Source organism: Amblyomma maculatum, chromosome 10 (assembly GCF_055883805.1).
Source record: "Amblyomma maculatum isolate TAMU_Amacu chromosome 10, ASM5588380v1, whole genome shotgun sequence".
NCBI classification, from domain to species: domain Eukaryota; kingdom Metazoa; phylum Arthropoda; class Arachnida; order Ixodida; family Ixodidae; genus Amblyomma; species Amblyomma maculatum.
In genome coordinates this window covers 125,729,450-125,742,775 of record NC_139353.1, presented here as the reverse complement: position 1 = coordinate 125,742,775, position 13,326 = coordinate 125,729,450, and the positions used below count along the sequence as shown (strand labels likewise).

The following is a 13,326-nucleotide window of genomic DNA, read 5'->3' as shown; positions in this document are numbered from 1 at the left end:
ATTTTTACTTGCGCTGACATCGCAGCTGACGGGGCTTAGACAGGTAGGCCACCGTCGCTTGCGGCGGGGGCTAGCCTGTCACAGAATTTTTCTCTGATGTACGCCGTCATTATACCCGCCACCGTTTCGGTGGTGGACGACGGCCGTTGTTGCGGCGCGCGTCTTTCTCTCCCTCTTCCTTGTCTTCCTTCTCAATTTTCTCTTGGAGGGTGCAAATGACGGCCTACAACAAATAAAAATTCGGGGGCTGGCTGGCCCCCGGGGCAAGCGGCGGTGACCAACCTGTCACAGCCCCATCGTTGTTCCCGAGGTGGTCGAAATAACTCCATAGCCCTCCACTACGGCTCCTGTTTCTCCCTTTCCACTTTAGCTCCCTCCTTCCTCCGTTCTCTAACGGCGCGGTTCAGGTGTCTACAGAATCAAGTGTGACAGGTACTGCGCCTTTCCCTTCCTGTGAACCAACTATTATTATTATATTCCATCAACATGGCGGTTCCTATATTCATCTGCAAATTGTAGCAGGTTTGCATAAGTTGCTCACAGGGAAAATATTTTTTCACTTCTATGTGCTTTAAATGTTTATACACAGATACTCAGTCTAAGCGAAAATGGGCTTCCCGTTCTGAAAATTTCGACAGTTTGTATCCAATTTGTCCCGATGTTTATTTTAAATTATTTGAACCTATTGATCAATTACACATTCTAACTTTTAATCAGCTATACTCATCATAAGGTTTTCATTATGTGTATTTTGACACTTTTGATTTTCATATTTCAAGTTTTTCCCTTTCAGTTGCACCTCAACCGTGTTTAGAGGCCACTTAAGCAGTTGCGGACGAGCTAACCACTGGAAGGGGCATGGAGAAAAACCTTGCCTTCGGTAGATATCAAACTCTGGCTGCTGCAATACGAGCCATACGGTGAGACTCAATCAAAATCGCCGCGTTGCATACAAAAGTGCGCGAAAGCATGCTCAAGAAAAGGATCAACTTATGGCTAGGAGTCCCAATTAGGGCGGCTGTGCTTCGGTACATTCAGATGATTATGTCAGAAAGAGGGTTCATTGGCTACTCTAAAGATTTCATTTCCAAGATCAAGTGTGTTGCAGACAGCATTGTAAAGATAACCCCGTGTATAGACGGGGTTCGCAAAAACGTGAGCATAGGAATCAAGTCCCACAAACTGTGTGCTGCAAACGTAAAGAGTAACTTGAAACTTCAGCCGCCACGCGACACGCCAATTAGTATATTCACAAAACAAATGCACGGGTGGATGCGAAGTACATGGATATAGCATCACTAGGCCTTGGTTCAGATCCCATCAGTGCCATTTTGTTGTTTTGTACAAAGCTGTATTCAATTACCTTTCGATTACTAGTTGATCACATTATCATATTGTTACGCGATTGACTTATAAGGAGGGTGTTAGATGCGCTGGTCGTTAGCACACCCAGCGTGAAACAAGCCAGCTTCCCCCTTTTCTTCAGCTTCTTCTGCAACACCTCATCTTCCTCCAATACAGAACCGCGGAACGTGCGTGACGCTGCCCCCTTCGCAGACGAAGCCCGCCGGGTGAGTGAAGGTTCGTCATGCTGGTAGCAGTGCTTCATGCGGGCCACGTGGACTACTTGAGTCTTCCGAGAACGACGACCATAGGTGGTCAGGCGAGAGACTACAAGTTGAGTACGCTGATGCGTTCCAGCACAACGAAAGGATCAGTATACTGGTTGCTGCTGTTGTTGTGGCTGTAGGAAGAAGGAAAAGAAAATGGACGGACCTGCTACTGGCTCTGTAGCTGAGCCATCTCCGCAGCCTCGTTAAGTGAGAAGAAAAAACAGATAAGAAAGAAAAGAAAGAGGGAAAGAAAGACGCGCGCCGCAACAACAGCCGTAGCCCCCCACCGAAGCGGTGGCGGGTGTAATGACGGCCTACAACAGATAAGCATTCGGTGGCAGGCTGGCGCCCGCCGCAAGCGGCGGTAGCCTACCTGTCCAAACCCCATCAGGGAAGATAGTATACTGGTGCAACAGTTTCTCGGACAGGCCGCGCTTACGCAACGGCGTCCAAAGCCACACCAAATCACTATGGTCATAATTAACATTTTGGTGACTTGTCGTAGCTTTGCTTGTAGTGTTCTTGGGAGGCTAAGTGCGAAGTCTAGAGAGTCGGCGAGCATCTTCAGCCAAAGAGAGTATGCGGTAATGAAGTATTAGCTGGGAGCGAGAAAGGTAAAAATGTGTCCTGAGTAGTTCGTGGATGTCGAGCGTAAAAAAAAAGGACTGTAGCCTGTCGCGGTGGTAAATTGGTATTTTATAAACTGAAGGACTTCATCTCATTTTTTTTGTGCCGGGAGTCGAGATGCATTGCGAGTATATTACTAAGCGTACAATTCGTGCGTCCGGTAAGGTCATTTGTTTGTGTGTGATAACGAGTTGAATGGCGAAAATGGCATGAGCAGAGACGAAGATATTCTACAACTTATGCCATAAACTGTCGCCCCCGGTCACTCATTACCACACGTGGAGGCCCATGTAGAAGAACAATAGACCGTAGGAGGAAGGCTGAGACATCAGAAGCAGTGACTGACGGTATGGCCGCAGTTTCACAGTACCGCGTAAGGTAGTCTACGCACACGATGATCCAGCGGTTCCCGTTAGTGGAACGGGGAAACAGTCCTAGAAGGTCAACAGTCCTGTTCAAATGGAGTTCGTGGCGGCGTTATAGGCTGTAGATGACCTGGCGGAGAGCAGGTTGGGTGTTTGAATCGCTGGCACTGGAGGCAGCTGGCCGCATAATGTTGAGTAATTTGACTCATCTTCGGCCAATAAAAACGTTCTTTAGTCCAGCCATGGGATCGTCGTGCATTACCCGAAGAACCTGACACCGAAGACGTGTAGTAACTACCAGATGAAGCCGCGCACCCACTGACGAGTAGTTCTTCCTGTTTAGTAGAGCGTCACGAATGCAGAATGAGGTCGCAGGGTTCGGGGAACTGGCGGCATCAAAAAACGGCGCCAGTTTGCTGTCTTTCCGCTGTGCAATCTTGAAGTCACCAACATCGGGGAAGCTTGTAGAGGTAGCCGCTATATATTTATTCAAGATCTTACTCTCGCAATCAGTACTTTCAAGAGGCAACCGGGACAGGCGGTCAGCATCACCGTGCTGACGACCACTCTTAAAAAGACAGTAAAATTGATTTCTTGAAGGCGCAAAGCCCACCGCGCAAGACGTGCACAGGGGTCACGGAGGTTTACAAGCCAACATAAGGAATGATGGTTCATCACAATTTTAAATGCACATCCATAAAGATATGACCGAAACCGTTGCACACCGAAAACAACAGCTAAGCATACCTTTTCTGTTACTGTGTAATTGCGCTCAGCCTTGCTTAAAGAACGGCTTGCATATGCAACGACATGTTCGTTGCCATTGTGGCGCTGCATGAGGACTGCACCAACTTCGACTGTGGTGGCGTTAGTGTGATGTTCTGTTGCAGCTGATGGGCAGAAGTGGAGTAGTACAGGTCTTGATGTCAACGTAAATTTTAACTGATGAAAGGCGTAGTTACAATCAGTAGTCCACTTGAAATGCACATCTTTTTGCAAAAGGTAAGTACGTGGATATGCTAGGTGAGCAAACTTCGAAGGAAAACGCCGGAAATTCGCAGCGAGACTAACCTAGAGGTGGCGCCAGCGTCACTCCAGTAGTGTGGATAGAAGCCGACGGCCCTCGCAGAAACGCACGCTGCGTTGGTCTGCTTGCGAGTTTACGGCGGGTTTGCTGGCGATGAAAACGTGTCTTCTGCAGTATTTCTGCAATATTGCAGAAAAAAATCCAAGGATTTCGCCAATGCAGCAGAAGAAGAGCGGATTTTAGGAAACCAAAGCACGCAACCCCCAGTCTTCTAGATTTACTTTGCACGTTTCTTGCGCTATACCGTGCTCAAGCGCCTAACGCTTGGGCCTGCCTAATGACAGCTTTGGTTTTCTTATCGACTTTTAAACAGTTTGCGCGTGTCTCATGCGAGTGAGACCGGCGAATTTAGTATCAAGCCACGCAGATACAAGGTTCGTGCTCTGACCTGCAGTAATTTAGATTGTATCGAGAAAGCCTGGTTCAATATATAGTACTTGACTAGAGGATTAAGCAGGTTAAATGTAGAATTGGCAGCGCACTGCATTGCGAGTTGCTTTAGACTGAGTGCACATCAACTCTGGCCCAGACAACCACGCACAAGTATTCCCAAAAAATGAGATAACGCCGACACTATATAGGAAACCTCGCCGCACGTGTACAACACTGAGTGGATTGAATTTGCCGAGATGCTTTTTGCGGCCACTGCAAATGAATGTGATAGTGTCCCAGACAACCACGCACAAGTATTCCCAAAAAATGAGATAACGCCGACACTATATAGGAAACCTCGCCGCACGTGTACAACACTGAGTGGATTGAATTTGCCGAGATGCTTTTTGCGGCCACTGCAAATGAATGTGATAGTGTAATAATGCATGCGCCACTAACTGCAAATAATTTCCTGAAACCGAGGAAAGTATAAATGATTTCTGATGTGAGTGATGTTACTATATAGCGGTATATTAGTCGTGTAATTATTTTGTTTTACAATGCGAATAAATTTCACAGTGTGAGAGAACGTTTACACACCTGACAGAATTTACAATGATCAGCGATTAATTTTCAGTAACGTTCAAGTGCCAGCTGCGAATTACTTGCTGCGAAGACATCGTTATAAACTGCGCATGGGTTCTGTCATGTTCTGGGAAGCAATTTTACAGGCTGAAAATTTCTTTAGCACTAATTATTTAGCAGTGACTAAATCTTATGCGAAAAAAAATAAAACGGTTGCTTCCAAAACAGATGCCGGATATAAAACTATTCCGAAAGGAATGGAGGTCATCCTATCATGCGACTATAAAAAATGTATTTCTTCGCGAACTAACACTGATATTTAAGCCCGCATGGAGCTGTTTTACGCCCCTTGTCAGAAATGACGGGTTTTGTCGGAAGACAGCACTTACACGAAGAGGGATTATAATGATTATAATAGGCTATCAGTAAAGTATATTGATCTATGTGTATTATGTACAATTTAGGGTGACAATTAGGTGCAGGGGATATGTTTCCCAAACATTCGAGCATTTCTCTAAAGAAAAATGTGCTCCCTAAAACTTTTACGGATGCACAGAAGACTTCAACAACAAAAAAAAAAAAAGAAAAGAAATGCATATTGACCCGGGTTTAACGCATGAAAGCGGCATCAGCTATGACGAACGATTGCAGAGGCTGGTTTTGGTGTCGTTTCTTTTTTATTATTAACACCACATTTACCACGTGGGATTATTTATTGTGCAGTCAAATCCCACAGCAGAGGACGCCTTTCGAAACGGTTGTGATTGAATCCCCCGTTCTGAAAATCAGCAGTCGAGCGCCCTTACCATTGAGACACCGCGACAGAGGTTTAAAAGCAAAAAAACAAAAACAAAAAGTACTCACACAACTCTATCGTGCATACAGACGGCACAGCAGGCATAGAGTGGTTTGTTCAAACTGCATTCTGCTATATGAAGCAGTCTGCGGTGGCATATGTTTTAGTAGCTGCGGTATTCCAAACAGAAACGGGAATATGCAATTTCTGAGCGTTTGCATTAACTTTTATTGACGGCAACGACCTGTTTTGCTTTGACACGGCGGTAACGACAGTACTACTTCGTTTGAGACATTGCATGTCAAAGGATCTCAAGCGCCGAAGACCGCAATGGATGATGTCCTTATCCAAGCATGACATGCTCGATATGGACAAGTATATATTTTTTAATGAAGCGTAGGGTTATAGACTGTTCATATGTATTTTGCAAGTGGCATATAGGTAAGCGAAAGCTAACAGGAACTGCGAAACAAACAAAAACACTCCTGTACACGCCGCATGCGCGCGCGTAAATCACTGCGGGCTGGCACGCGACGCGAAAACGCATCCACACTGAGTAGGTTTCGCCGCTGAGCCGCACGGTGGCGACACTGCTCGATCTCGAGGCCAATAGCAGCAAAGCCCCAAAAAACGTCTGAGCTGTTTTAACAATTTTGGTGGTTTAAAACAAGTGGCAGCTTCAATTGTTTCGGATCAGGCCTGACCCCTTCCTTGTCTACGAGATGTCCAAGTACTGCTGTCTGGCGTTCTCCAAAACCGCATTTCTTGGAATTGATTACCAGACCAGCTTTGTCAATAAACTCCAAGACAACCTCTAATCGACTGTTGAGTTCACGAAAGGCAGTTCTGAATATTACTACATCGTCGAAATAGCACATATAAATGTTCCACTTCAGTCAGCGCAAAATAGTATCCATGAATCTTTCAAAGATGGCTGGAGCGTTGCAAAATCCAAACGGCATCTCATTAAATTCATATAGTCCTTCTGGGGTGATGAACGCTGTCTTTTCTTTGCCTTTCGGGTGCATGGGAATTTGCCAATAGCATGATCGCAGATCAATTGAGGAAAAATAGTAGGCAAAATGCAAACAATCAATAGCGTCATCAATACGTGGCAGAGGATACACGTCCTTCTTAGTAACAGTATTCAGTCTTCGATAATGAACACAAAATCCCCATGTGCCATCTTTCTTTTTGACTAATATTACTGGGGCAGCCCACGCACTAGAGGATTCTTGAATGACGCCCTAATGCAGCATATCACGAACTTGTTCTTCGATTGTCTGACGCTCTGATGGGAATACACGATAAGGCTTCAGACGGATTGGATCATTAATCCCAGTATTGCTCTTGTGCTAAGTACGGGAAATGGGATTCCGTGGTTGCCAGTCTCGGGAGAAATTGAAAGCCGCAGCATGTTTCGACAGAACTTCCACTAAACTGTAACGGTCACTTGTAGGCAGGGGTTTGTTAGCCATCGCAAGAAATTGTCTTATCTACTTCTGAACATGCGGTAGGCTGGGAATTGTCTGTGCTGAGCACTGCCACTGATTCCACAGCGTCGTCGTCAAAGTTGGCAAGTTCTAGATATCATTACTGAGTGCGCGGTAGAAGTAGGCGGTGGGATAGTTAGAGAGGATACCGGTAAGTTGTCTAAGGAGACGAAAGATTTGATTAAGAAACGCCAGAGTATGAAAGCTTCCAATCCAACAGACCAGATCGAATTGGCCGAGATATCAAAGCTAATCAATAAGCGCAAGGTGGCCGATATAAGGAAGTATAACATGGAGAAAATTGAGCATGCTGTAAAGAACGGGGGAAGCCTTAAAGCGGTAAAGAAGAAATTTGGCATAGGCAAAAACGAGATGTATGCGATAAGGGACAAGGCGGACAACGTCATCACTAATATGGAAAAGATAGTCAAAGTAGCCGAGGAGTTCTACACAGATCTCTACAGTAGCCAAAGTAGTCAGGACCGCAATGAGATTGGCGATAGGGAAAAACAGTCAGACGTTCCACCAGTGACGAAGGACGAGGTCAAGAAAGCACTAGAAACTATGAAAAGGGGGAAATCAGCTGGAGAGGATCAGATAACTACATATTTGCTGAAGGACGGGGGAGATATCGTGCTAGAAAAACTGGCCACCCTGTATACGCAGTGCCTGGTGTCATCGACGGTACCGGAACCATGGAAGAATACAAACATTATCCTCATTCACAAGAAAGGGGACTCTAAGGACCTTAAAAATTACAGACCAATCAGCTTACTGTGTGTTACGTATAAGGTATTTACTAAGGTAATCGCTAATAGAATCGGGACAACCTTAGACTGCAATCAAGCAAAGGATCAAGCAGGGTTTCGGAAACGGTACTCTACTATCGATCATATCCATACCATCAATCAGGTGATAGAAAAATGCTCGGAATATAACCAGACCTTATACATAGCATTCATTGATTACGAAAAAGCATTTGACTCAGTTGAAACCTCGGCGGTGATGCAGGCATTGCGAAATCAGGGGTAGACGAGCCGTACGTGAAAGTGCTGGAAGATATATATAGTGGCTGCTCAGCAACCATAGTTCTGCATAAAGAAAGTAACAAAATTCCCTTAAAGAAGGGTGTTAGGCAAGGAGACACAATCTCCCCAGTACTATTCACAGCTTGATTAGAGGAAGTATTCAGAGACTTGGAATGGGAGCAGTTAGGGATTAGGATAGATGGAGAATACCTCAGTAGTCTGCGATTTGCTGATGACATTGCCTTGCTAAGCAACTCGGGGGATGAACTGCAAATAATGATTGATGACCTAGACAGGAAAAGTAGAAAGGTAGGCTTGAAAATCAATATGCAGAAGACTTAGGTAATGTTCAACAGCCTCGGGAAGGAACAGCAGTTTACATTAGGAAGCGAAATACTAGAAGTAGTAGGCGAATATGTCTACTTAGGACAGGTAGTAACGGCAGATCCGGACCATGAAAAGGAAATAACAAGAAGAATAAGATTGGGATGGAGCGCATTTGGAAAGCACTCGCAGATTATGACTAGCAGCTTACCGGTATCGCTCAAGAGGAAAGTATACAACAGTTGCATCTTGTCTGTACTCACCTATGGGGCTGAAACGTGGAGGCTAACCAAGAGAGTTCTACTTAAGTTGAGGACAACCCAGAGGGCTATGGAACGAAAAATGGTAGGGGTAACATTAAGAGATAGAAAGCGTGCAGAGTGGGTCAGAGAAATAACTCAAGTTACCGACATTCTAGTAGAAATTAAGAAGAAATGGACATGGGCAGGACATGTAGTGCGAAGAGAGGATAACCGATGGTCGCTGAGGGTAACAAACTGGATTCCAAGGGAAGGAAAGCGTAGCAGGGGGCGGCAGAACGTTAGGTGGGCGGATGAGGTTAAGAAGTTCACGGGGGTCGTGGATGCAGCTAGCACAGAATCGGGTTAAGTGGAGAGATATGGGAGAGGCCTTCGCCCTGAAGTGGGTATAATCAGGCTGATGATGATGATAATAGATATGGTTACACCTGCGTCCACCAATGCCATAGAACGTACGCACACCTTTCACAAAAACTTCCATTCTGTTCTTGAACATTGAAATGGGCAGAGGCATAGGTAAGCTAGAATCATTTGCGAACTCACCTTCACCAGCCGCACTGACTAGTTTCCCGGATGTGGCGACCATCGTCGGGAGAAGGTGAGCGTCGTAAGCGCCGAGATGGTGGTGTCAGGCTGCGTTCAGAGGCCGGTGATTCATTTCGTTTCAGCGCCGTTCTGTTCTCTTGTCGGCTAGGTGTTCCGTGGCACTCATTCGACCAGGTGTTCCTTTATATGGATCAGCATTTCGGCGTGAAACCTTGTACGGGAGTTCACCCACTGTCGGCGATACTGCTGGTATGAACGGCAGTTGCGGCAAAAACGCGAAATGGGGCCCATCATTCCACAGGTATTGGGCCACATTTTGGTGGCTGACATTCAGGCGATGAGTGAGGCTCATCGTGGCTTCGGTCGAACGCTTCATGGTCTGGATGTCGACGAGGAGGACTGGCGTGCTGGCTTGTAGGCGTTGATGGTTGGAGGTTGGATGTTTGGCCCATGAGCAGCTGAGCATCGGATGTCCCAAGGAGATGTATCAGAGGCAGAATAACAGGCAGAAGGTGAACAATCGTCTGCCGAAGAGATTCCACTGTAGACGGGTCTGCTGTGATCCCCAATATCGTGATGCCTCCGAAGCTCTTTGCGGACAATCTGCCGAATCGTATCTGCCATGTTCCTCGTTTCAGGCACATTCGCACTGGCGACAGTTGACATTCGGCAACCGACCAAACTTTGGGATGATGCGGCGTCGCTTCAAACCTTCAAATGTGCGGCAGTGTCGGGTAACATCAGCGGTGGTATTGAAATTATCTTTGCAGATGAGAAAACTGCATACGTCTACCGCTATTCCTTTGAGGAGGCGACCAACTTTGCCTTCCTCAGTCATCCGAGCATCAACTATTCTGCACAGCTTGTACTTTTATGTAAGTTGTGCAGGTGTCCCCCGATACTTGCACTCCCTGAGCCAGAGTCTGTTCGGCGCTCTTTTTTCGAGCATCGGCATTACCAAATCCCGCTGTCATTTCTTCTATGAAGTGATCCGAGGTGATAAGGGATGCTTCAGGATAACAAACTATGTTATCGCCGTTTCTTCAAGAAAGAATACTACGTTCGCCAGCTTGGTCTTCGCATCCCAGTAGTTGTATTTGCTCACCCGATTGTAGTGGGCGAGCCAGTCATCTACGTCTTCCCTGTGCTTGCCATAGAAGTGGCGGGGTTCCCGATAGAGCTGTGTGGTGGTCGGTTGAGCGGCTGGCATTGGCTGCGTTGGAACATCTGCTTGCGCCATCTCTGTCAGTAGAGGGGATAGCCCAGCTATACTTCTGCGTCGACGGGGTAGGAGAGGTTCCGTGGTGATCGTGATCGATATCCGCAAACACCACCACAGTTGTTACGTGGTTTATTTACATGGCAGGTGTTAGATGCGCTGGTCGTTAGCACACCCAAAGCGAACGAAACCAGCTTCCTCCTCCTCTTCAGCTTCTCCTTCAACATCTCATCTTCCTCTCTATCACTTTGATCAAAGTGATACAAAATATTCTACGATACAAAGCGATCAATGCGTTTCATCCCTTGTTATCGGTCGTTGTATCGTCAGGCATTTTTCAAAGCGCATGGGGTGAGGGGGTGAAGGGTGGCTGTTCCTGGCCCTACGGGGCTGGAACGGTAGCTCAACGCCGCTTGCGGCGGGGGCTAGCCAGCCACCGAATTTTTATCTGTTGTAGACCGTTATTTCACCTGCCGCCGCTTAGGTGGTGGACGACGCGTAATTCCGTCTCCTCAACGGTAGGGTCCCGCAACTTCTTTCTCCTCACTGGTTACCTCTGAACGGGTTAAACGGCGATTGTTATCGAGAGATGTCTCTGAACGCAACCTAAAGGTGGCATACACTCACTGAAGGCAGGAAATGATTACAGTGAAGGTAACTGAATAGTGTTACCGTTGTTATGCAGTCACCTCGCAGTTGTATTCACGGCTGGTATTTTGCTGCTATTAAGAATTAAAAACATTATGTAATGCAACCTAAAGGGGAACAGCCCTCCGAAAATGTAACGGCTGTTGCGGCGCGCGTCTTTCTCTTCATTTTCTTTTTCTTTCTTCTTTACTTCATTTTTAGGTCCGCACGAGGCAGTGGAGGTTTCTCAGCTACAGAGCCAGTAGAAGGCCCGCGCATTTTCTTTTACTTCTTCCTACAGCCACAACTTTCCCACTTTTCATCTAAATAGCTGTTTGCTTGATATTGGGTAGCTGGTGTTTTTCGTCTCCCATTTTTTCTAGAAACCTACGCTCCTTTCTCGCAGCTTTCAAGCTAGTGTTCTTACACCGACGAACGCCAGACGAGCGCCTTCCCCAACTAGCCATGTCGGACACGTGATAAACGTATTCAGTTGTTGTCTCCATGTCAAAGCAGGGGCGCAACGACGACACCTTCCAACCGTTCTCCTGAAGGCTGGTCTCCTGACGGGCGCTTGCCCCAAGGCATCTGCCGCCAGTTATGAAGGCAAAGCGCACCAATTAGCGCGCGCGATCGCCTCCGACTGGAGCTGCTCTCGTCGAATTCGGAAAAGAAGGGGCACTGTGTGATATCGGCGGGGTTCTGACAAAGAAGAACCCCTACAGTAGTATCAGCCCTAAATATTCTCGTCTTATCGCAGTTATGAAGTTCAAAGTGCCTCAAAAATGTTTGTCCTTCCCACCTACGTGTTGATTATATCTATAATGACGCTTAGGTGACCGTCGTATGGAAGCCAGTAGGCAACTATTCTTGCATGCTGTCTTTCTGCCAAAATATTGACTACTAGGCATCTCATCCTTTAAAAATGTAATAGGTTTCTAGCGTGTGATGTGTGATGCAAGCGAACACATACCTGTGATGTCTAAGAAAACTCACTGACAAAGGCAATATTGCTGCCCACTGCATGTACCTAACTGTAGGCTATGGAAATCAACTAAGGATTAAGGACATTACTACTATCGCGAATATGTGTATTGCTTTCTTTACAAAGCTCACTTAAAAGCGTCCGATTGTGTTCGAAGGTGTTCGTCAGGAAAGATCAGCAAGACAGGAATTGTTTCGGTGCACAATATTCAGCCTTGGCCAAACGTTTTGATGCCATTTACGGACGATTTGGAAAGAAAACGCTCCTTCTTCCACACTTAAATGAACTGAACGCAATCGGTCATTGCATTTTTAGCCTGACTCCCCAACACAATAAGTACCAGCTCGCCGACGCAGGCATCTCTCTTGAGGCAGCATCTACCAGCAGTTCGTTGAGGGCCTTCATAGGGTCCTGTCCGGTTCTTGGATCACTGGCCTGAGGCGACTGCGCGCGAGAAGACGGCGAAAGCGCAGCGCTGGTTGTACGGTTCTTCTGACTTGGTGCTAAGGGAGGGCGATCAGTCACACCACTGCTCCCTTCTTTCTGGGCCGCGTTCTTGGTGTCCGCCACCTGCGGGGAAGCAAACACGTGGCGGACAATTCTGTCACATGTGGCGTTCATTTTGAGGACGTCAAGGTTTTCATAAACGTTCGCATCTTAAATTACTGAAGTACCATTATACTGCGCGTGGCTTACGGCATTTAAATAACTTGAGGGCAGCATTTTTATGATGATATGCGTGTAATCTGAAATATATTGAACTACTTATAAATTTAAAGTGTTTACGAAATAAAACAACCCAAACACCAAGAGAAAAATGCTTCAAGGAAGCATGGTAATTTTTCATGTTTTCCTAGACCTCCGGCGACTAAGCAAGGAAATTAATTCAACAGTGAAACCTCCTTTAGGTGAAAGTCTCATAATTCGTTCTGCTAATGCAGTCATATGCCTTTCAGGAAACGACATTACGCTCTCGTAATCGTTTCATAGCTACGCATCTGTCTGTATATTGCCGATGCCGCTGTGTAGATGAAAATTTTGCTGCACTTCAAGAAAGTAATTACCAATGTGCTTATTGAGCACAGCTAAAATCAGAGTGAGCTCCAATGTTAATATTAAAAATTGTAGCGTATCTAGAAAATTGTGGCGAGTAGCAAAAACCTTCAAGGTCGTGCAGAACTTGATTTGTCCTTAACCATAACAATTACTGTAAAGTATTTAAGGAGTCTTCTGAATATGAGCATCTGTCAAGATGATGAAATAAATAAAAATAGTTGAAATGCAGTCTTACCGGGGACTCTACAGTGATAGGCGATTCCAGCGCATCGCTTGAAGGCGAGTGTTCAGGCAACTTCTCTGACTTGACCTGATGAGGCGTCGGCAAAGCTGTTCCCGCCAT

At 46.2% G+C, this 13,326-nt stretch overlaps 1 protein-coding gene across 1 annotated transcript in view; it reads right to left on the bottom strand.

The window, feature by feature from the left end:
• Nucleotides 1-13,326, bottom strand: part of LOC146177411 (endothelin-converting enzyme 1-like) — a 100,684-nt gene extending 87,358 nt beyond the window's left edge. The window contains exons 1-2 of the mRNA XM_084581553.1: nt 13,219-13,326; nt 12,309-12,497 (exon numbers count right to left, since the gene is read on the bottom strand). Coding sequence (XP_084437679.1) covers nt 12,309-12,497; nt 13,219-13,326 — 297 coding nt within the window. The remainder of the gene's footprint in view (nt 1-12,308; nt 12,498-13,218) is intronic.